This window comes from Ictidomys tridecemlineatus, chromosome 4, assembly GCF_052094955.1.
Source record: "Ictidomys tridecemlineatus isolate mIctTri1 chromosome 4, mIctTri1.hap1, whole genome shotgun sequence".
In the NCBI taxonomy this organism is placed as follows: Eukaryota; Metazoa; Chordata; class Mammalia; order Rodentia; family Sciuridae; genus Ictidomys; species Ictidomys tridecemlineatus.
This window is the reverse complement of record NC_135480.1, coordinates 189,691,652-189,717,612: the sequence shown is the minus strand read 5'-3', so window position 1 is coordinate 189,717,612 and position 25,961 is coordinate 189,691,652. Positions and strand designations below refer to the sequence as shown.

The following is a 25,961-nucleotide window of genomic DNA, read 5'->3' as shown; positions in this document are numbered from 1 at the left end:
TTTTTACATATCATTTTCCAATTAATTTCTCTCTCAAATACCATTTCATTATGTTCTTTCCTCAAATGACTTTAATGTTTTCCTTTTGGTCTCATTCTTAAGATGCTTGCAGCTCTGATGGTTAGACCCTACAACAGTTCTTTCAAATACAATCTGTCCTTACCAAAAATAAAATCAAGAAAGAAACTTCAGTGATTTTCCAGTGTTTAGGCCTTCAGCATGGCACTTAAGGGCTATCACAATTGTTTATAATCTACTATACCCATATATGAAGTCTTTGCTGTAGGCAGGTGATCTGTCTCAATTTTTCTCTTCCTCACACCATTCAACCTACAAAACTCCCATCCTTGTTTAATCCTATTGAAATCCACCTCTCCCTCAAAATGCGGATTAAATACCAATTCTCTCTATATACTCTCACCAAGCTGAAATTAATTTATCTGTATTTATTTTCAGGCATTTCTTTTCTGTAAATTCATAAAAATGTACTAAATCCTGCTCTGTATTGTGTATATTTTTCTTTGTAGTTTATGTTCTTTCCAAGTTTCTCCATTAGAAAGCAACTGTTCTCTGTTTGCCACAGTGCTTAATGCAGTGGCCGACACTTGGAAGCTCAGTGAGGTTGGCTGGAAGACAGTAAACTCGAGAGTCCCTTACCTTGGTGATATCCGTATGATCTTTGAGCCCGTTGGTCATGCACCAATATCGCCACACATTCAGGGCGTACCGCGTGGCTTTGGTAGTGTTTGGGCTTACTGCACTGGTACACAGATCATTCAAGTCATCATTAATATTAAATACAGGAAATTTGTTGAGCTTAGTAGAATAAGCTAGAAACAAAAACAATAAAAGCATTAAAATAATTTGCCATCCCCTTCTTTAGAGAATTACATCTTGGGATCATATTAAATAACAGAGAACTCCTAAATTATGACATTTTAAAAAGTGAAATTTCAATCAGTGTACACATATTAGAATAAATAAAGCAGGGGACAATGGAATCAAAGCTGTTGCCTTGCATTTAATCCCAACCACTTTACTATAAGTACTAACTGACCACTGCTGCAGACATTCCAGCAACTGGAGGAAACAATGAAGGCTCTAAAACAAAGAGTATACACGCTCATTTTCCACCAGGAACAAAACAGCTTGTCTATTCACAACAGCAAGAAAAAGAGGGTGGAAGGAAGGAAGGAAAGAGAGAAGGAAGGAAGCAAGCAAGCAAGGAAGGAGGACAGGCAGGTGGAAAGGCAGAACCAAGATCACACATCCTCAGCACAGGAAGAATACTTCTTTGTGATACACAGTCTCAGTAACTTGTGTGCTATCGTGGGCAGCCTTGAATTAGGTGGGGTTAACATATTTCTTTAATACTTTTTAGAAATAAAGAGAGAGAGATTTAAGCATTGATTCCACAACCCTTCAACAAGTTCTAAACAGAACGGAAGGTCTTCTTACTAAGGAGAGAAGCCTTAGGGGAAAAGAGGAGGAATACCATAAAGGGGCTTGCCTTTGCTCAGAGGAGAGAGAACATATTTGAAATTGCCACAAACAAAACTAAATCTATAACTATTAGCTGGTCTTTTTTTATACTCTGTGATCTGATAAAATCTGGATTAACTTGTGCAAATTCTCATTTTTGGATAGAAGAAAAGGCCAAGGGAGACCACCTCAAAGTATAAATATTGCTAACCTGTACCTTATCTAATGGGTCTGACCCACTCTGGAATGTTAGCATATTCACTCAAGGAACTAATTGGTTAGGTCTTTGAGAAAGAGCAAAATGAAGTTCATGCAATTTCCAAGGTGGCCTGCAAAGGGATTTCGCTTCTCCTAACCTACCTCACCTTTCACAGCCTGCAGAGGGCTCCTCTCTACTGCACCACCAGGTTCCTGCTGACCCAGGACACCAGCATGTCTACATGACCTTTCCACACACTAAGCCAGCTCCTGCATCCTCCTCCTCAGGACGTGCCTCACATTTGCTTTATCCTTAGGAGTGTGCTTCAATTGTGTCAGGACGGTGGACAATTGTCGTACTAGTTTGTATGCTCTGTAAGACTGTGCCCGCACCCTTGAAATCCTGATCCAGCCCAAAACTGTGGAACAATCTACAAGTGCTTCTATGAAGAGGGGAATGAATGAGCAAGTCTGTTGGTGCATGCCTATAATTCCAGCTATGTGGGAGGCTGAGGCAGGAAGGTCACCAAGTTCAAGGCCAGTCTGGGCAACATGGTGACACCCTGTTTCAAAATAAAATATAAAAGGGGCTGGGAATGAAGCTCAGTGGTAGAGCACCCCCTGAGTTCAATCTGAAAAAAACAAAACAAAATGCTATCTGAAGCATCTGGACTGCACAGGTAATTCTTCTCACAGACCCCTGAACCCAGCAAACTCCTACTTATTTATAGAACTTGCTTGATATTAATAAAAGGATTCTGTACACAATTCATTTTTATCATACCTAGCACTAACTGAATGCCTACAATATGCCAAGAGGTTTTACATAAATTATCTGTAATTCATAGGTAAGCACGTTTTTATGTCTATTTTACAGATAAGGAAACCAAGTCCTGTACATTTAAGTAATTTTACATGTTCGCTTGCCCAGTATTTACCAAGGTACCTCTCTATGCCAACCACTGGGCTGCTAGAATCCAGGAGTGAGTTAATGGTGGGGTCAGGATGTGGACTTGGGTCTGCCTCTATGTTCTGGCCACTACAGCAAAGGAAATCAGGTCCTATTGGGATAAAATTCTTTTTTTTTTAATTGATCTTTTAATTAATTTATTTATTTATATGCGGTGCTGAGGATCGAACCCAAGGCCTCACACATGCCAGGCAAATGCTCTACCACTGAGCCACAACTCCAGCTCCAGGATAAAATTCTTGAAAAAAATACAATTCTCTAGTATGAAGAATTTGCTTATAAAAAATATCTTGATCCCTTACATCTACTTGGATTAGCTCTCACCAAGGACAAGTGATTTATTTATTTATTTATTTACAACTTGGGATTGAACCCAGGGCTTTTGGCATGCTAGCCAAGTGCCCTACCTCTGGGCTATGTTTGCCAGCTCTTTTTATTATTATTATTTTTTGAGATGGTATCTTATGCCCAGGATGGCCTTTTAAACTTGTGATCCTCATGCTTTAGCCTGGGGAATAGCTGGGATTTTAAGTGTCTGTCACTGGGCCTGGTTCTAAGTAATTTGACAGTTTTCAAGCAGATAGGATGATTAATTATAACCTTAAACAATTAAATTTTTTCATTTTTACCACAAGACAGAGACTATACACTGAAAATGGAAACCAAAATTCTATTCCATCATGAAACAGATAAGGAATACTTGTGATGCTTAAAGAGAAAGAAATTATATGAAAATGACTGAATATAGTCACTGAATACAGTCCTTCATGATAGTATTTAAAAGTTAAATTATTTTAACAAACTGCTTTTCAAATATCAGAGACAGAAATGGTAGTGTAATGTGGCTGAGGAAATTTTTAGGAGACTATATGGATTGGAGAAAAAGGCAAAATGAATTTAGGAAAAAAGGGGGACCTGGGTCTGCCTCTATGTTCTGGCCACTACAGCAAAGGAATCTCCAATCTCCACTAAATACAGATTTTGAGTGTTCTTTTCCCACTAGAGGACAGGACAAACTCTCAGGGCCAAGTTAGGAAGAACTGGGCATGGAAGCGGGAGTAAACAGTGGGCCATGGTAGTCTAAAGACTGCCAAATATAAACAATTAACCTGCTCTCTATACATCACTTACCAGAGCACAGGTGTAGGCAAGCAAGGTCATGTAAAGTGATGGGAGTCTGCCATGGAAGGCTACCCTCAGGGTCAGAGAAGAAAGGGGGAATTGCCTTAGGTAATTCTGGGAAGTCCCAGTGGACATAGGGGAAAAAGAAAATTGACTAAGAAAAGCAAAGAAATCCTTGAATGCACACCATCTTTCAGATGACACCTTCCCTGCATCTAAAATTGACAGAGTTCCCAGTTTCCCAGCTGGTTTCCAGTACGTACACCTTAAGGGAAGTCTACTCGTGGGCACTTCTTCAGCCACATTACAGCTGGGTGAGGTCCACTTGCCGAGCACTGTGCTCAATCACTACCTGCAGAAATGAGCTTTGCCCAAGTGGCCACCTTAGCAATGTTTAAGGAAATTCCTATCAGCTACCAATGACAATCAATCCAGACTAAAATACACTTACATAATATTGTCTATGAATATATAAACACAGTACATATAATAATAATATCTCTTTTTTCTGGTCAAAAAACAAAACCCACAGGATTAGAAAATATTTCAAACTATCAGTAATGACAATACAGCATATTAAAACTGATGGCATTAAATGCATGGATTTAAGAATGTGGAATATGAATCACATAAAGAAATTACTAAAAGAACAACAAATATACTCAAAAAAGTGGAAAGAGGCAATTCAATTAAGAACCAAAATCAATGAGATAGGAGAGAAATTTGCAATAAAAAAGTAATGCTATTGGTGGCAGTGGGGCACAAGAGGCTGAGGGAGGACTAACTGTGGCACAGAAGATCAGCCTGGGCAACAGAGTGAGTCCGTCTCAAAAAGAAAGAAAAAAGGAATTCCGAGAGAAGAATCTAAAAAGACTAATACAAACCCCGCCCCCTAGTACTAGGGATTGAACCCAAGTCTTCATGCATATGACTGGGCTACACCCCCAGCTCCAAACAAAGAAAAAAATTAACAACTAGCAAAATAAAAGGAGTGAAGGGAATAAATTATTATACCAGAAATGAAAAGGGGGTTACCATTACAGATCCTATAGATAGCAAAAAACGTATGATGAACCAATAAATTTGAAAATCTGGATAAAAGGGACAATTACCTAGAAGAGCCTAAACTTACAAAATAAAACAAGAAACATAAACTTTGAATAGACCTCCATTTATTAAATAAATCAAATCCATAATAAAATACCCACAAAGCAAACTTCAGGTTCAGATGAATTTCACTAGTAAATTCTTCTAACATTTAAGGAAAAAACAATGCCAAATCTCCAACTCTCTGCTTGTGAAAAGAGAGGAAATACTAGTCAACTTCTTTTATAAGACAGTATATTTTTCTATAAAATATAAGAACAAAAAATAAAAGAACATATAGGCCAACTCAGTTCATATACACAGACACAAAAATTTTCAAAACAATACAAGAAAAATGAATCTCTGCTTCATACCATAAACAACAACAATCTCAAATGGATCATGAATTAAATGTGAATGGTAAAACAAAAAACTTCCAAAAAAATCACAAGAGACTACCCTTTTGATCTTAGAGTAGCGAAATGTTTTTGAACAGGACATCAAAATCACTATCCCAAAAGAAAAAGATTAATAAAGTGGATTGCATGAAAAACTAAAAGCAGACATTCAAAGATCAAAACACCTCATCAAGAGGTGAAAATGCAAGCCACGTGGTGGAAAAAGACATTTGCAGTGAATTTATTGGAAAAATCAGAAAAAAGTCCCATTAAAAATGGACCCCATGTAAAATTACTGATATTGTAGGAAAGAGACATTAAAATATACTCACCAAAATGTAAAAAATTCATTAATATAAGTTATATCTAAGAAAGATAATACTGCTTGCTTATCAAGTGTTGGTGAGCAGCACTCTTACAATTTCTACAACCATTGGCAACCACTTTGGAAATTAATTGGCACTATCAAACATATGCCTATTCTGTGATCCAGTAGCCCCTACACCCAATTATATGCTCAACAGATGTACTCAAGTGTGTACATATGTGTACCATAAAGCATGTATGCATGAGTGTTCGTTCATAAAACCATAATAATAAATAGCCTCAGAGTGGAAATTATTCTAAGTCTATGAATAATAAAATGCACATGAAATTGTAAAACAGTAGTTTTTATACAGTAGTGATGATGATGGAAGGGGGCTACCAGAATGAACTACAAACAAAAACAGAAGAATTCCACAATATAATATTAAAGAAAAGAAGCCAGACACCAAAGAGTATATTGAAAGGATCCATATAGAATTAAAAAACATAAAATGACTCAATAGTGGAGTCAGGACAGTGGTTGCCTCAGAAAGGTAACAACAGTTGAGAACACTAGAGGGAAGCTTCTGGCATTCAGGTACTGTTCAGCGTCTTCCTCAGGGTGATGTTGCAGCAATGTTTTCACTTCATAAAAATTTAATCAGGATGTCAAACATAGTGAGTGGTACATGCCTTAATCTCAGCAATCTAGGAGGGAGGCAGAAGGTCATGGGTTTGAGCCAGTCTGGACAACATATTGAGATCCTGACTCAAAATAAAATTGAAGAAGGACCAGGTATATATTTCAATATTAGAGTGCTGGCCAAACACACATGAGCCCTGAATTCAATCTTCAGAACTTCTCAAAAAAAAAAACCAAAAAACAAAAAACAAATACACTAATGATTTGTATACTTTTCTAATTCAACAAGAAAACTTAAAAAATCCTTAAAATCAAAGATGCATTTCTGGTAAATGAACTTAGACCATGTATCTGGATGGGAAGGCTCGATAGTGCAATGAATTAACTAATCTTTAATTCAATATAATTCTAATTTAAAAATCTTCCCTTTTTGTTGTTGTCAGGTTGATTCTAAATTTAGGAAAGTAAATGCATTAAAGAAAAAGGCAATTTTGAAAATAATTGGGACATACTATCCTGAAAGATATAAATATGTACTAAAAAATGCAAATTTAAACTAAAAGTTGCTGGTGAAAAAATAGACAAATCAATGCTACAACAGAGTCCAGGAAAGGTGTGTAAATATGCAAATTGATTATATAATAAAGATTCTAATTCAAATTGTTGAGGAAAAATGGATTTTTCAACATATGGCTCAAGATAATTGGCTATTGAGTTGGAAAAGAAAAACAAAAGCAAATTTAGATTCCCATTTCATATACCACACACAAAAAACATATTTCTAAATGGCACTTAAAAAAAAGCTATTTCCATAAGGCAGATCATTTTCATAATTTTTGGGAGTGAAGAAAATAAGCATTTCTCTGCATGACACAATCCAGAAAGTATAAAAAATAAATGAATGGATCAGATGACATAAAATTTTAAAATCCCACACTGAACAAAATTTAAAAGGCAGTAAATAGAGATGGAGAAAATACTTATAAAACATCAGTGACAAAGGATATATGAAAAGCTTCTAAAAAAATGAGAAAAAGATAACTCAGTAAAACATAGGCCCAAGATTTGACAGGCAATTTTTCACAGAAGAAACACAAATAATGAAACACATTAATAATAGTCAGGACTTTATAATTAAAACAAGATATAATTCACTTATCAGATTGGCAAAATACACAAAGGTCCCTATCTAAATATTGTCCAGGACATGAGAACTATATTCTTAGCCAATGTTATATGATGTTTACAACTTTTTGGTTGCAATAAATATCATAACTGAAAACTGTGCTACCTTCTACATGTGAACATGAAAATATATCTACAATACATGATTAAAAAGAAAAGTTCATTTTAAGATAATATGCACAGCATGATTCCATTTTTATCAGAAAAATAAAATTATATTGATCTACTTATACTTGCAGAGAAAAAAAATGTGGAAGGGTACACTTACATTAGTATTTAGTTCCAAGGGACTTTCAGTTTTAGTGATTATGGGGATATTATTTTGGCACTTATAAAAATCACTAGAACTTTGGAAATATAAAGGAAAAACAAAATGTTATTTTTATTTGGCCCAAGAATTCTTTTAGAAATTTATCCTAAGAATTTAATCAGAGATATGTACAAAAATGTATGCTTAAAATAATTTTCTAAATTTTTTATAAAAGTGAAAAACTGGAAAGAAATCCAATGCAACAAAAGCATTTTATTGCACATTTGTACAATAAAAATTATGTAGCAACAATAATCCATTTTCAAATATTAATTTTTACCTACAAAATAATAAATACAATTTAATAAAAGATTTTTGAAGTATATTTGTAGATGGGAAAGTTCTAAAATAAAACACAACATTAAAAGTCTTATTGATGGATAATAAGTTCTGTTCTTTTTTATTACCTATTTTATATTTATTAGTATTTGCCAAATTACACTGAAAATTTGTTTTAGCATTTTTAAAACACTGTAAAAGCATTAATAAAGTAAATGTTGATTTTACTTACTTTTTTAAAACAATAGTTCATTCTGTGAAAATGTCTGCTACCAAATTCAATGTTTGCTTTTAAAATTATTCCTCCCACCCCAGTACTGGGGATTGAACCCAGTACACTCTACCACTGAACTATACCCCCAGCCCTTTTATTTTGTAACAGGGTTGCCATAGTTTCCCCAGCTGGCCTTGAACTTGAGATCCTCCTTCCTGCTGCAGTCTTCTTAGTCACTGGAATTTTGGACATGCATCATTGCACCTAGCTTTAAAAACTGTCTTTTAAAATAACATATCACCAACATTAAGTATTTTACACATTAACCATTTTAGTCACATGAAATTCTCTTAAAAAGATGATAATGAGCTGGGCACAGAGGTGCACATATCTAATTCCAGTTACTTGGGAGGCTGAGGTAGGAGAATTGCAAATTTGAGGCCAGACTGGGCAATATAGCAAGATGCCATCTCAAGAAAATAAAAATTATTTAAAAATGTTAGGGATGGAGCTCAGTGGTAGATCATTCCTGGGATCAATCCCTGTACTGTTAAAAAAGAGAAAGGGGGGGGGGGGGGGGGGGGGAGGAAGGGAGGGGAAGAAGGAAGGGGGAAGGAGAAGGGAGAGGAGGAGGGGGAAGGAGAAGGGAGAGGAGGAGGGGGGAAGAGAGATTTCGAATAAATTTAAATTACAGCTTTTTAAAAAAAGAAAACATTTCTGATTTGCAGGTTATATTACTTCAATTCTAATATCCTTTCCCTATCACATACAATTTGTCACATTTTAACGTATAACTTACAAACATATTTAAAGATGGACTCCTTGTTAAAATACTATGAAAAAATATAAGGTTTTGTGATTTTTAATGCAATCTAAATTATTATACAAAAATAGCCTTTCAATTTGGAATATTCAAAGAGTATACTGAAAGGGTGCATACAGAATTCAAAAACATAAAATGACTCAATGCTAGAGTTAGAAGAGTGGTTGCTTCAGAAAGGTAACATTAGTGAGAACACTTGAAGGAAGTATAAGGTAGATGGATTACTCGGACATGAGATATATTTACATTTCTGCAAAACTGCTGTCTATGAGAGAGGACATTCAGGTGTTTATCATGTTTTTTATTATTAAATAATTTTAGTGACACAACAAAGATATCTGAAACTAGCCAATTTGATTATAATTATTCTAAGCACCAGTTCCTATTCTGCTTAAACACTATCAAATGTGGTGAAGTAATGAACATGGAGAATTGTGTCTAAAAATATTTTCCTGAAATTGGTAGTCTAGAATCCAATATCCATTTAGTTTGGTATAATTGTGAACCTATTTTAAAAGTACCAGACAAGGGATTACTAGAGGTGAAGAATGACAGAACTCCACAGAAAGGATAGGCAGTTCGCTGCTTGAAGTGGAGCTTTCTGTTCCATAAGCAGGATTTTCAGGTCTTGAGCTCTGAAAGTCTGTAATTAAATCAGGAATATACTCTTTACTAAAGAATTTTATTACTCATGGGTGGGGCTTGAGCAGTCACCTACAGAAATACTTCTAGCAGAACTGCCCCTCCCCAGTGACATAACACCACAGTATGCGGAATACTTGGCTCAGTGTGCACCAGCTACATCCTGGGTCCCCCACAAACAGACCAGGTCAGCAATTTTTTCCCCTCAAAATATGGTTTAACTTGTGTTTTTTGAATATTTTTTTCTAGTTATACATGGACACAATATTTTGTTTATTTATTTTTATGTGGTGCTGAGGATTGAACCCAGTGCCTCACAGGTAGGAGGCAAGCACTCTGCCACTAAGCCACAACCCCAGCCCTAACTTGTTTTTAAAAATTGTTTACTATAGCTACAAAAATCAGCCAGCTTTTCAGAAAACAATTTATTAAATGAACGAAGACTGGTCATCATATGCAAATACAAACAAAATAACTGACTAAAGCATGCGCTCATCAGAGACATTATTGACAAATATTAGCTGATTTTTATTGGATTGCTTTCCCTATTTCCACAAATTTTAGGCTGTACCAACAAATACTGAAAACAGTAGAAAATTACACTACATTAGAAGCAAACATTATACATACAATGGAACAGACTTTAGGGACACAAAACTAGAATTTTATTTACAGCACAAGTACACAGACAAATATGAAGCAAAACCAGAGAACTGATAAAGACAAAAACAGCTTAGTGTAAACGATCAGCGAGCCACAAAATAAAAATGAAACCAATAGTACACACTCTTAGTGAGGAAGCATCTATATTATTAACATGTATCATCTGCAGAGGGTTAACTGACCAAGAGCATCACGTCACACACCTTAACATATTCAAAGAAATTTCCTTCTATTTCAATTCACCTTTCTCTTCTTCTTTTCACAAATTATAATTGTAGCAGCTTTTTAAAGTTTAAGAATATGACTTAAGTGAAAACGACACACTTGCTTTTCTTCACATAAGTCAGTTAAAAGCTAAGCGGCCAGAAAATACATAGAAAAATAACAACCTACTAACTTGGGGAAAGTAAATGTATCCTAAATACATTCTTATGATTTATAAGAAAAAAAGAACTCATCAAAGTTGAATACAGTGTTGATTCTACCAACTCATTTTAACAGAAAGATGACCCTCACATAGTGATTCTGTTGAATCCAATGTCATCCAGTCATTCTCTCACCAGATTTCAGGCCTATGGAATTATAGTTCATTTTCATAACATAAAGTACAAACTATTACTTGGGTTAATCTGGCAAATTTATGTCTAAATTTACCACTGAAAATGTTTAAAGTCATGGGAAGATGCAAAGTCTATAAATTAGAAACATAATAAACTTATATATATATATTATTTGGTTAAAAACTGCTCTAGGCATAAGGGCCTCAGGACAGTTAATACAAAATATAAAGACCCAAAGGTGGGAAATAAATCCAAGAGCAGGATCAAACACATGTGCTCACTGCTATCCAGTAGATGATCATCAGGATATAATAATGCCGGAAACTTTGGTGTTCAAAATGCAAAAGAAATTCTTGATACAAAGGTTTTGCTTGAAAATCCTGAATGTAGGAATCAAGAAACACTTTTGTATGATGGATACCAATGGGCAAAGCTTCTTCAGACTACACATGATTGAATTCTTTTTATTGCTTTATCATCTTATTGAGGCAAACGTTTAAAGCATATTCTAGAGGAAAGGCTCTAAGTTAAAATTTGCCTTTCTTTTCCTCTAAAAAAAGAAGTGGTGGGGAATTTGATGAATTAGTTTTAATATTCTGAGAATTAAATCAGTAATTTCAGCAGCAATGCTTCCAAATACAGCACTGGCTGTTGCTATGTATCTGACAGCCACACAAAAAGCCTCTATGTAATTCAGGAGATTATCCTTTGATTAAAGAACTCTTGCAATTACAAACCCATTGAAATGACAGAAGGAAACCCTGCTAAGGGAAGAGTTTTGGCATATTGGTGCAAAAAGAGTTTTAGGAAGCAGTTTTCTTTTAATATTTTATGATGGTTTCTCCTCCATTTTAAGAGTATACATAAAAGTATAATGATAGTTTCCCCATGTTTAATTAACAAAACACAGTAGAGATAACCTGTTGAAACACTTCTCTCTCAAAGTCTAGTTTGTTTGGAGCTATTGAGGCAACACAGAAACACTAGGAACCACCAACTAGACAGGGGGGCATGAAAAGATCCTGAGGTCACAAGGCAACCAAACATTAAACATGCCTATGCAGGTAACGAATGTAAAAGTTAGCATTTGGGAACTGTGAGGTTTACATAAAGAAAATTACTAAATAATAAAATTACATAAAGAAAATTACTAAATATCCTTATTAAATGTAATTCAAACAATAAATCATGATAACTAAGATAATGTATGCACTCACAGTCTTGTGCTGTTTTACTGTGTGGCCTAAAAATGTCTAGATCAAGGCAAATTATGCTGTTCCATGTCATTCTACTGTATTTTTCTGTAAGGGGCTCAGGTATCTGAAGAAGAAAAAAGTATTTAAAACTCTAGGGGAGAGAGAAGTGAAAAAGTTCATAATTTTTGCTTTCTTTTTCTTTTAGCAAATGTTTCACTTTCAAAGAACTGGGAAAACATAGAAGAAAAGCTGACCCATCCTGGAATGACACACAGGAAACAAGATTTTCAAGTTTGGCACCACTTGACAACTACAATATTTCCTTCCATAGAGGTTACTAACTGCTGGCTTGAAATACTGAACAACAAAGTACAAACTTTCTCAAGTCACACATACAAATGTTGACCGGCACAGCCTTTTAACAGTTATTCAGGTTAACTACAATATATGATAGCAGCAATGGAGAACAATTCCACATAAACATTACAAACACACATCTGAAAGAGCACCTATAACAACATGCAGAACCTCAACAGTGACATCACTGAATATTTCACAATGCATAGAAGTTGTAAATGGTTTTTGGCAAGATTCTTTTTTTTTTGTAACAAGTACTTTATAAAACAAAAGTTCTTCAGTTATAAATGCTATTTAAAAAGCTGTAATCTAATGGATTGAAGATATAAAAGTTCAGGGAATCTGAGTGGATCAGTTCTAAACATGGACCTGCTACTTCATCCAGTATAAATAATCAATTATAAATTAATTTCTAGTGAAATTATACTAAGTATTTGATTTATAAAACGTAAGAATTGCAGAAAATAAAAAGGCATAAAGCACAATTATTGTTAGGATTCTGTATTGCTGATGTTGACTTAATTTTTCTTACCACAAATAGATTATGCCAAAGCATTTTCAAAGCTCTCATTGAGATGAATGCATAATGGTAAAAATGCCAAGTCTAGTCTAATACCATGACAAACATTAGATGTCTGGCAAAATGTAATATTTTGCAAAAAGACAATATATTGTACCTTTAAAAGAAATCCTAGAATTTGACTTTTTCCCACTGTGATCTGGTGAATATAATTTAAAAATTAAAAATTTATAAACATTATTATATTTATGCTTGAATTGTTTTTCAGAAGAGAAAGCAAGACAATAAGAGAAATATTTCTACTTCTTCCTGCTATGGGCTTCTTTCATTGGCTACTATTGTTTCCTTCTCCTATCTCTAAATAAATATCCTAATGTTAATAGAATTGTCATCCTCCTGACTGAGGACATATCCCAAACCTTCAAGTATGGTTTTTAGAAACTTCCTATCAACTAAGAGGACATTGTAGATTGCATCCCAAAACAATTATATAGATACTATGTAACTGAATATCTAAATGATACCAAATTAAACAGAAATTTACTTTTTAGTTCATAATCTGTCATTAGAATTCAAATACTTTAAGACCATGGATCATTTGTTTCCCCTTCATAACTGAAAGTTAAATATAAATGAGGTAGGCTGAGATATACGTTAGAATAAAAGAAACTCTTATATTAGAGATCATCCAACAAATTTTACAATGAGAAGCTGCTAAAACAAAGATAAAACACTACTTCTAATAAAAATTTGAGGGTTTAAAAAACTAAAACTTGGAAAACAAGATACTCTTTTCCAATTCAAGGTTAACCTCCATGTAGGATTCTTCTTCTTCCCTAAATACTCAGTAGATAAGAAGTCAGGAAGCCTGGGTGCCAGTCTTGGCTCTAATCCTAAGAATGTGTGAGCATTTGGGCATTCATCTCTTCTCTCTAGAGCTGTTTCCAAACTTATTTTCTAGTCAGCACACCTGCAGGATACCTAATAGAGGTAGGCACAGCTAATTAAGTTTAGTGAGCCTCAAAGAAGGCCGGAGCATAGAGAACAGGAGAATTCAGGTGGGGTGGGCATTTGAGGCTGTGTCCTCTTTGTTGTTCCCATCTCCTTGCCCCCCACCCCAGAGGACATGGTAGCATCAAAATCCACTGGGCTGTATGACTCTTGGGTCCTTTCCAGGGCTAGCCTCTATGATTATAATTCAACAAAAAGACAATGGTTCACATTCATACTCTGACCCAATTAATATTCTAGTCAAATTAGGGCTCTGACCTAATTAATAACTTTGATTCTAATGCATAATGACATGGTACATTTGGGTAATGACATGATATACATAAAAACTCAATTTAATATATGAAAATGCTATCTCTTAAAAAGTAACACAAAGTTCAATACCAAATCAGGCCTTTTGTTCAGTTTAGCAGGCCCACTTGGTCAATTTACAAACAGGTTGGATTATGAGAAATTCTATCTTCTTTTTCTCTTTAGAAGAGTGAAATCAGAGTTGTTGGTAGTTTCCCAGGAGCATGCCCCTTTCTACTGTTATATCACTAGAAATATACTAGCCATCAAAAGGATAATATCTGCTGAGGACTTCTTTATCTCAGCTCTATTTACTGGTAAGGATCTCTAAAATTATTCTAGCTCTATCACTTTGCCTTATGAAAAGCTATGCACTCACATAATCTCAATCAGAGCGAAGTGGGGAGAAAAGCAATGTTTGAATACCATGAATTAAAGGAAACACAAACAAAAATTGGGGCTTGTTGCAAAGGTACACACATATAACCCAGGCTTTTCAGGGGGCTGAAACATGGGGATCACAAGTTCAAGGCCAGCATTGGTAACTCGCAAGTCCCTGTTTTGAAGTAAAATTTTTAATAAAGGGGCTGGGGATGTAGCTCAGTGGTAGAGTGCTTGCCTAGTATGTGGGTTCAACCACAGTACCATTAAAAAGAGAGAGAGAGAGAGAGAGAGAGAGAGAGAGAGAGAGAGAGAAAGGAAAGAAATTATGCCTTTGCCAGTGATCTATCTGCAACATATCTATCTATGGTAGATGTACAGAGATATTATCTTGTGCAAAGAAATTCTATTTGGGAAAATTTATTAAACATTGAGGGAGCCGGGCGTGGTGGCACACACATGAAATCCTAGCATGCGGGAGGCTGAGGCAGGAGGATCATGAGTTCAAAGCCAGCCTCAGCAACAGTGAGGCACTAAGCAACTCAGTTAGACCCTGTCTTTAAATAAAATACAAAATAGGGCTGGGGAAGCGGCTCAGTGGTCAAGTGTCCCTGATTTCAACCCTCGGTACTGCACACACCCCAAAAAAGCGGAATGCAAAATGGTACCCCCCAAAAAACACTAAGAGCGAGAGAACTTCATAATTCTATGTATTTATAACTACTTTTGGGGGGGGGGTGTTTGCGATGGTGGGGATTGAACCCAGGGCCTTCAGCACACATTCTATCACTGAGTTATATCTCCCATGAATTTTTTTTTTTAGAGAGGAGAGAGAGAGAGAGAGAGAGAGAGAGAGAGAGAGAGAGAGAGAGAGAGAGAGAGAGAGAGAGAGAATTTTTAATATTTATTTTTCAGTTCTCGGCGGACACAACATCTTTGTTTGTATGTGGTGCTGAGGATTGAACCCGGGTCGCATGCATACCAGGCGAGCGCGCTACCGCTTGAGCCACATCCCCAGCCCATCCCATGACATTTTAATAATTAGCATTGAAAAAAATTTAGTTGTAGATGGACACAATGCCTTTTTAATTTATTTTTATGTGGTGTTGAGGATCAAACTCAGTGCCTCACACTTGCCAGGCAAGTACTCTACCACTGAGCTACAACCCTAGTCCCCCATGTCTTCTTTCAAATGAATGGACCTCTAAAAAAATATCCTACTATAGGATTGGGGTTGTAGCTCAGTGAGAGAGTGCTTTCCTCGCATGTGTGTGGCACTGGGTTCGATCCTTAAAAAGAAACCACATAAAAAGACCACATAGAAAGAAACAAATAAAATAAAGGCTTCTGTCCATCTACAACTACAAAACATTTTTTTAAAATCCTACTGCAATAAATTATCATCTATTCATCTCAATTTTTCCTCTAGGTTTGGAAATTTGTTTTCTTGATTATATGATAGTTTATATTTATAGATGCTATGTATAACTTTATTTTGGCTAGAGACTAGGAAAATCAAAATACACCTTTCCTTTAGATAACAAAAACCAGTCAGAAGTAGGCTGAGTAATATTAGAAGTGTTTCTGTCATATTAAATTGTGGATATAATCTTCTATCTCTAATTCTGGGAACCATAAGGACCATAAGTTACTTTTTCCTTAGAAAGCTTTCTGCTCTAGTAAGCGTAATTCATTAGAGAACAAAAACAACAAAATGCTCTACTTAATACTGTTAATTTTCTGGCAACAAATCTGCAGGTGAGACCAACCTCCCCAGTAGACTGGCAACCACTATTTAGTACCTACTTAATGACACTACTAACTTATGGGCCTAAGAAAGGTGCCTCAACCTAGAACCTACCCCCTTCTCTGTCTGAATTATAGGATTTCTCTTGAAATTGTTTTTTTTTTTTTTTTACTTGACTTGGGGGTAAAAATAAGTTAGTCACTTAAATATACCATTCCTTGTGCACATACACACCTCCAGGACAAAGTTAAGTATTCTTTAAAGAGTGACACAAACTTCTGTTCTCTGTTAGTGGCAAAGCAGGAAACAAACTCTGTAGAAGGTCTCATCTCAAATTAAGTACAATGATGGGACCTAAATACTGTTGTGCTAATAAACATGCTAGGTGATAGCACTGATCTTAATCAATTCAGAGTTAAATGGATAGTGATTTTATTACACAAGAGATCTCATTTACAATTTATCACTTCAAAGGGTCTACTATGAAAGCACAGCAAATCATTTCTTGAACAAGTAGCTATAGCAGAAAAGCACAGGTTTAATAGAATCTGGATCTAGTTTCAGATACTGATGCTCTTATGCATTAACCATGACATGTGCAATCCATTTGACGTCTCCAGTTTCTTCATTTACATATGTGAGATAACCCACCTAAAGGGATTTTTTTTGTAAGAATTAAGAAAACAATTTACAAAAGCACTGAGCACAAGGGCCCATTGTAAGCACATAATAAGTGATAGTCTTTGATGACAGATCTGTACATTCCTGTGTATATGTGTACCTATATGAAAATCATGGATGGTAATAGAAATGGCTTCACCCTGATTTTTAAAACAAGTTCTAAGGAACACTCCCCACATGACATTCAAAGCAGTATTATATAAAGCAAAGCAACATACTCAATAAATAAATAATGGAGAAACTGCAGGAGAACAAAGTTAGGAAGAAAATCCAAAATAGTGTCATCACAGAGGTTTTTGCTGGGCTCTCAAAAACGAGCTTTTCATCACAGTGTCTTTTATAAATTCTGAGAGCAGAAACTACCTTATACATCTCTGCACCACTCCCACTGTCTAGATATCTATCCAAAAAAATTAGCTTATGTGACTATACATTTTCATCTCATTAAGTCACTGCTTATGGAATCAGGAAGCAGCTAAGCCATGACTTAGACAAGTTAAAGCCACCAAGTTTCAGCTAACAATGATCTGAAAAACCAAAGAGATCTGATCTTTGCCAGGAACTTTTCAGCCCATTCTTTTGTAGATCAGGCAGTGACTCAACAAAAGGAGAGTGAAGAAACAAGGAAAATAAATATAAAATAAATATTTTTAAGAGTAGATATATATTTATGAAATATGTTCATACCAGCCCTAACAGCCATAATAAATGAAATCCTAAGAATAAGCTGTCTTATGGGGCTGGGGTGGTGGTAGCTCAGTGGGAGGGCACTTGCTTAGCACGCGAGAGGCACTGGGTTCAATCCTTAGCACCACATAAAAATAAATAAACAAAATAAAGGTATTGTGTCCATCTGCAACTAAAAAAGTTATTTTTTAAAAAACAAACTGTCTTAAATAAATACCCTAGGCATCTCTAGTCTTTTCAAATATCCTGATTTTTAAAAAAAATTGCTAACATCCATGGTTTTCAATAAACAGTCACTTAAATGAATGATATGGAGACTGAATATGTAACACTGTAATCCTAATGCTGATGTATAATAGGTTCATAGTTTTTTTGTTAAAGACAACGCTAAACTTCCAGTCATATGAGGGGCATTGGAGAATTTCTTACTGACACTACACTGATCTTAAAAGTGTAAAATTTGCAAAAATTGTTTTGTTTCCATATAAATCAGGGCTGCCCAAGGGAGGGCAGCACATTCAGTTATATTGAACACCAGCCGCACTGTTGAATTTTTTCTAGAGTACAGTAAAATTTTGGCATCCATCTCTGCCACAGTGTGAATTATTTTTAATTAAAATTCTGAATAATAAAAATGGAATATGGCTGTGGTATGTCCTTAGTACTGTTTAGATAAAAGTACAGGGGCTGGGGATGTAGCTCTGTAGCAGAGTGCTTACCTAGCATGTGTGAGGCCAAATTTGATGCCCTGCAGAACAGGGAAAAAAAAAAAAAAACTGAGGTAGTTGCACATTGTTTCCTAATTTAATCAACTCAAAGAGACATTATAATTTGGCTAGCACTTTCTCTAAGCCATTCTTCAGAAAACAGTTTTCTGAATCTAAATGTCACAATGTTCCTATTTGGTTTGAATTATCACTGCAAAATATAATGAAAAATAATTCTCAGTTTAAATGTGTTTGCCTAAATGAAAATGCAACACGATTAAGCAGGACAGATTTTCATTTTACCACCTCAACAAACACAAATAAGGACTACACATTTTCTAGTTCTGATTTCTCAGTGCATTCCAACTAGCCTTCTTCCTCAAGATAAACTTACTTTGCTATTAAAAACATATCAAGAGGCTGGGAGTGTAGCTCAGTAGTAGAGGGCTTACCCTACCATACATGGGGCCCCGAGTTCTATCCCCAGCACCACAAACATGTCAAGAATTTAGAAACTATGTCCACAAAAAGGTAAAATACAATAACATTAAGTGTTTTATAGAAACCTTTTTAAAAAGAAGAGAGGAAGCTCATACAAAAATAACCTTATTTAATAAAGAGTTCTCTTAAAGTAAGCTGTCTTGTACACTTATAGACTAATTCTAGAATGAGGAGAGCAGGAAGGTATTCTAAAGAGAACTGAGAAAGAGGTGCTGGTTTAAAATGAACTTAGATGGAGGCAGAGGACATAGTGTGCTGCCATGAAAACTCACTGAGACAGCCTTCATAGATGGAAAGACACTGTCCCTGTTTGTGGTTCACATTACTGAAAACTAATTACAAACTGGTACTGAAAAAGGTGATGAGAAGTGGCTCTGCAGTGAGATGACCAACACCAGCTTCCTTGGCTATGATCTGGCTGACTTATGATCTCACCATAAAATGGACACAGATAACTCATTTTCTTTTCAAAGTTGTTAGAAAAAGACTACAATAATGTGATAACGTGTATAGAAATATCCTCTCCTTTTTTTCCTCTTTCTGAATGTACAAAAGGATGCCTCTCCGTTGTTTGGAGGAATAGTCATGAAAATGAAGTTAATCCCACTACACAAAGCCACAGCAGACTTCCAACTTCTGCACCAAATATGGGCCATAGCTCAGAGGAAGGCATCTTTATGTGCTTCTGACTTTGAGTTGGAAAGAGCTGCCAACCAGGGAAAGCTGAGCTCTGTGACAACTTAGCAAAGTAAATCAGAGGGAAATCTGTCCTGGTTGTACAATAAATTAACACATAAAATGCCACATACTTTCCTAGCTAATGTGAAATATGAGGTTGCCCTGAAGAACAAATACCTCCCAATAGAATGCTCAGATCCAACCAACCAAGATTTGGAAGTGTGCTAATGATTATACAAAAGAGGAACCTAGCTCACCTTTATTGTGGTTCTAATGTCTACACTTTAGTTTATTTTTTGAAGCATCTTAACTAATAATTCATCACATCCAGCTTTCAAAACTTGAAAACAGAGACCTTGGGAAAAAAACATTAAAAAAAAGTTTGGCCAAAATTATTATTGTTATTACAATTATTGCAAGATATTACAGATATTTATATTTACTGTAAAAGAAACTTCTACATTTTCAAGAATGCTTTGAATCAGCTAAACCTAGTAACAAAATATTGTTACTTAAAATAAGTGTCAATATTCCTTTGATCTCAACTGCAGAGACTGAAGTTTAATACTGATAAATAAATAATTCATGAGATTTGAGCTTTGAAGAGGATGAGGTTTACTGTTGTTGTTGTCTTGACTAGTACTTTTAGATTTTTATTAAGACTTATGTTTTCTTCCTTCTCTTCATGTTTGATATACAATCTAATGCCTGGGATAATTTCCAAACTTTTGGTAGTTCTAAGTTTCTTGTAAATCTGATAATCAAACTTCATTTATACTAATTTCTTAGGGCCAAAAAAATTTCTAACTGGGTTCAAGCAAACCAGTAAAAATGAGCTATGTAACAGTCTTTTTTTTTTTTTTTTTGCCACAATATCAGTTTGCATATTATTTAAAAATTACATATCTTCCAAAAAGAATGGCACCTTTATTCCTTCTTTTACTCCCTTTTACCCCTAAGAAAAGTTAAATATATGCATTTTCCTACACTGTAAAAAAAGGAGGCACAGGACCTAAAATTATAATTAAGTTAAAAAAGAATGGGTAAATAATTTGATGTCAGGTTTATACCACTCACATTCTATCTGGCTGAATACATTGTGTGAGCAGTAAAGTTAGTGTTGTCTTCTCCATAATTAATACAGAATTTTAAAAACTAAAAATATAAAGTCATTTCTGAAGGAGACTAATAAAAGTGAGAGGTGGGTAAGAAGAAAAAGCAGGAGTTAAGGACACAGTGTCTATGATGACTGTTTCTTTTCTAACAGGTTTTTTTAAAACGGAATTCTTTCTCAGTACTGCCTGAGAACCACTATGGTTTTGTAAAGTCTGTAACAGTAATTACATGTAATCACCCACAAGTACATTTATTTGTCTTAAGCCTATAAATACTATGTTAGGAATACTAAACTATCTCCATTGGCTTATTTGTAAAAAGAAAAATATATTATATATTTATATTTTTATAAAGTTAACACTGAGGGCAGAGGAAAGGGAATGAGAAACAGTGTATAATCAGTCTCTTGGGACACAGAAACCAAATTGGGGTCTTGAGGCCACCTGGGTCAAGCAGTGTCCGAGGAAGAGTCATAAGAGGCGGAGACGATGAAATTGCCGCTGTTGGAATGCCCAGCCACTGACTGGGCGGCCTGCTGGCTGAGGTTGTTACAGATAAGCACCAGCTGGTTGCTCTGGGCCTCAGACAAGGTGCTGCAGCTCTGATACACACTGAAGTTGGTTTTCCGCCCGGGGATGTTGCCCTTTTCACACATGGTCTTCACCATCTTGGCCAGCTTATTCTTGCCAAGGGCCTGGCAGTTGTACCAATGTAGAGCCGCCAAGTTCACAACTGGCTTGATGGACAAGTAGAAAGGGGCATCCTCGTAGCGCATGGCAGGGGGCCGCCTCTGGGCATACTCTTTATAGTCCTGTACAGGGCAGGTCTGTGGGGCATGCTGGGTGGCATATACCCGCGAATCTGTTCCCCCTCTCTTGGTTTTGGCATTCAGATCACCAGTGTCTTGACCCATCCACTCCAAGTACTCCAGTCCTGTTTCTGTTACTCGGAGCCGGATATCACCCCATTTCAAAGTAGATCCATGGAAGCCTGTGCAGTGACCAAAAGCTTTTGTATTATTAAGCCAGACCAGGTTGAGGAGACCCTCAGGGTTATATCGGCTTAGCAGTCCTCTTTTTCGCAGTATGAGCTCATCAGCAAAGGTGAGCTTCATGGACTTGTGTGGCTTATTTCCTTTTCCTTTGCATCGGAGTTCAATCTGCTTCTGTTTGAGGGCCTCCTGGGAACGCTTGAATTCTTTATCCCTGGTGATACTGTAGCCATACCTGTGTTCTTTTAAGTACCGTTCCAGCCCACACTGGTAATTCGCCAAGCTGTTGGGTTCATACTCAGACCCATCCTTCTGCCTGGCATCAACAAAGAAAGAGGCAAGGTAGGCATCCAACTCCTTGCAAGGGATGACATAAATCTCTCTTGTTTCAGAAGGGTACTTCGAGATGAGGAACTCACGGAAATTGCGGAGCGCAGTCTGTGTGCTCCGGATGGTTTTCTCATTCTGCTCCCTGCTGAGCTCAGCTGCTCTTTCATCCTGGTCTGCAACAAATTGGGGAGGGGAGGGATAGAGAGGGTGTTGATGAGTTCAGACAATGCACTTTCTACTCTGAAATAAAGTTTCCTTTTATAATGAAAAGGGAAAAGAAGGAATCAATTGTACAGAGATCACTGATATAATGCCATTTACATGCTTGTCACAGTATAAAAGCCAACTTCAGTTTCACAAATGTACTACACAAGAATATAGGCCATTACAAAGTGAATTTCTTGTGTCACTGGCACAGTGAGATTAGAGGTAGCCTTCTTTTTGGGAAAAATAGAAAACAGAAATGTGCTATTTTTCCTATGCAGTATGTGTGGGCCCCATGAGAATTGATCCATTCATTCTGATGATTATCACTTCATTTGTGAAACCAGATGTTTTCCTGGTTCCATTTTACGGAATTAAACTAAAATACCCGAATTTGTTATTTTAACACATCATTAGAAATATGTATTTAAAAATGACTCAGTATCTTTTATGGGCATTTGATACTTGCTCTTCTATAGCAATTCAGGTAAAATGTAAGTATTCAGTACATAACTGCAGAGTGGTTTGTAATGAGTGATTTAAAAACATTTAGCATTTTGGAGGAAAGCTTCGTGACTATAAAAAAAAGGAGAATTAAATAAGAATTGTCAACTAGGGGCTATGGTTGTAGTTCAGTGGTAGAGTGCTTGCCTAGCATGTATGAGGCACTGGGTTCAATCCTTAGTACCACATAAAAATAAATAAATGTGTCTATCTACAAAAAAAGAGAGAGAGAGAGAGAGAGAGAGAGAGAATTAAAATTCAAATATACAAAAGCATACTTTTTGCTTCAATGAATTTGTTTCACTTATGCCATTTTTTTCCAGTTGAAATTATTTATGTATCAAAAATAAAGCCACTCATCTTTCCATCAAAAACATGGAAGCCGGGCTGGGGATGTGGCTCAAGCGGTAGCGCGCTCGCCTGGCATGCGTGCGGCCCGGGTTCGATCCTCAGCACCACATACCAACAAAGATGTTGTGTCCGCCAAGAACTAAAGAATAAATATTAAAATTCTCTCTGTCTCCTCTCTCACTCTCTCTTTGAAAAAAAAAATTTAAAAAAAAAAAAAAAAAACATGGAAGCCACAGGTTGAATGTAACCTTTCACCAGCTGGCTTCTATGACTATTTATATGTAAAGCCAAAGGGGCCAGCACATTGTTTATTTTGGCTCCTTGTTCAAATATCCATCACAGCAGTTTTCAAACTTCAAGCAAATACTTTCTAAGAAATAAACATTCACAGACAACTTTAAGGTAAAATTTTCCAGTTCCTCAACTTTCACATGGGATCTTTTCTAAAACTTACTTATCTGAGAGTCTGAGTTTGTTGTCATTGCAACCCTAAATCTTCCGTGCTGTGGGGTATCAAAGACTTTTGAGAAGCAAAGCATAATTTATATATCAATGATTAAACTCCTAGTATTTCCTGTCCTTCTCTGTCTTACACAGATTGTGATATAGATGAAATCTGCCATTATATATTGGGTGTGGGACCTGAATTGAGGTGCTCTGAATTCAGGACATCTGAAGAGGCTTTATAGGAGAGGCAGGGTAAAACTGGAATATTCTATTCAACTACCAAATGATCAATATAATGAAGAGGCTTAAATTTTTATTTATTTATTTCAGATTGATTGTGCTTTAATTCACAAGGTACTTAATAACTATTACCAAATCTTATGAGATACTGACTTCTTATGCTCAATCTTCATTTTCATTTAATAAAATATTCAATAATTTCTACTTACTCTTTACAAAAATAAACATGCTGAAAATCTTTGGGTGTCAATTTAAAAATGAGTGAGTGGTAGAAAAGTGTTTAAGGTTATTGGAAATAATTAAGCAGTATTGGTGGGTCTGCTGAAATGAGATATGGAAGGGGCTGGAGTGTGGGCATGGGCATATCACGAGTGTCGGTACCCTGGTGTGGCAGCCAGCTATCCCACTTCTGCCTCTCTTCCACATTTATCGCAATGAGCCAACCCACTCAGAGTTTATGGACACATTCACACCTCTTCTATTCATCTTAGCCTGGCCTTTTTGTCATGACTTTACCTCCTTTCTACTGGGCCTCAATCGGATTAGGAAATGTTACACTATCTTAAGTCTTTTCCAAGAGCTTGGAATGTAGAGAGGCTAGAAGGGCAAAGCTACCCTATTCATTTTACATGAATAAGGGCAAGGAAATGGTTTTAAAAATCAAGTAAAAGGGTATTTTTTTAGCTAATAACAAAATCAAACAAGATCAGAGAAAACTGATAATAAAATATACAACTATTACCATTATCTTGCATGTATCTCTACTTTTAGAAAATCTTCTGATCCGTTCCTTTTAAAAAACTTTTTATTGGGTGTAACATACACATAATACAGCAGACTAGTCATTAAGAGCATGTGATTTGTTTTAACAAATGAATACACCTGTGAATTCAGGATTGAATCAACAAAAAGAACATCACCAACACCCCAGAAGCCTTTTATTCTTCCAGTCTTTCCCTTGCACCAAGAAAATGGCTATTCTGACTTTAAACATCACAGGTTTGTTTGGACTATTACCATAGCACATGTGAATGGAATCTTAGGAGGCTTCTTTTGCCCAACCTTGTGCTTGTGAGCTTCACTCTCACTGCTGTGTATCTGCAGGCAACATGTACTCATTGCAGTGTAACATTCCATTGCATGAGTTTATCACCATTTATTTTCCATGCTGTTGTACATTATGTTTTATTCATTTTCAGTTTGGGGCTTATTTCTAATAAAACTGCTATGAACATTCTAGTAGGAATCTTTTGGTGATCCTGTGCCCTCATTTCTGTTGAGTATATAGTTAGGAAGTGGAAATTCTGAGTCATAAGCAATAATATCCTCAGCCTTAGCAGGTACCAAAAACCAATATTCCATTGGTTGTGCCAGTTTACTTTTCCACCATGACTATATGAGTTCAGGTTGCTCCGCATCTTCAACAATGCTAAAAAATGTCAGTCTTTTTATTTTATCCATTCTGGTGGGTGTGTAGTGGTATTGCATTGTGATTTAAATTTTTGTTTCCCTGATGACTACTGATGTTGAACACCTCTTCATATATTTACTGGCCATTTGGATAGCCTATTTTGTGAAGTGCCTGCTCCAAGTCGTTAGCCTATTTTTCTATTAGATTGCTCTTTGCTTACTGTTTGGTTATGAGTCTTTCTTAGATATATGGCTTTCAAATATATTCTGCAGTGTCTTGCTTTTTTACTTTGTGTCTTTTTAAAATTATTATTATTTCTTATATACATGACAACAGTGGAGTGCATTACATTCATAATAATTGTGACTTTTAATGAACAACAGTTCTTAATGTAGTCTGATTTGTTGGTAGATATATATATATATATGTATATATAACATTTTATATATATATTGTTTATTCCAAGGTCATGAAAGATCTTCTATTTCTTCCAAAAGCTTTAACTGTTTTGATTTGTCATCCACCTAGAATTAATTTTCACATTTCAATCTGTCATTTACTAGAATATCATCTACATGTTCAGAGAAATTAAGATTGTTTTTTAAAAATATTTTTTATGCATTTGATTTTAATTAATGAATATTCAATCCCCAACACCAATAAATAAGCAAATAGGCAATAGAAGCTTCTGGTACAGTTGTCTAAAAGGGACAAATGGGCACAGAGTGG

The 25,961-nt window shown here is 35.7% G+C and overlaps 1 protein-coding gene across 5 annotated transcripts in view; it reads right to left on the bottom strand.

The window, feature by feature from the left end:
* Kiaa1958 (KIAA1958 ortholog) overlaps positions 1-25,961 on the bottom strand; it is a 139,847-nt gene that overhangs the window by 16,485 nt on the left and 97,401 nt on the right. For 3 of the 5 annotated variants that reach the window (XM_078047973.1, XM_078047974.1, XM_078047975.1), the window contains exon 3: positions 658-830. In XM_078047973.1, coding sequence (XP_077904099.1) covers positions 658-830 — 173 coding nt within the window. Of the gene's footprint in view, positions 1-657; positions 831-10,068; positions 22,249-25,961 lie in introns of those variants that run through there. The other 2 variants (XM_078047976.1, XM_078047972.1) reach the window with 2 other exon arrangements.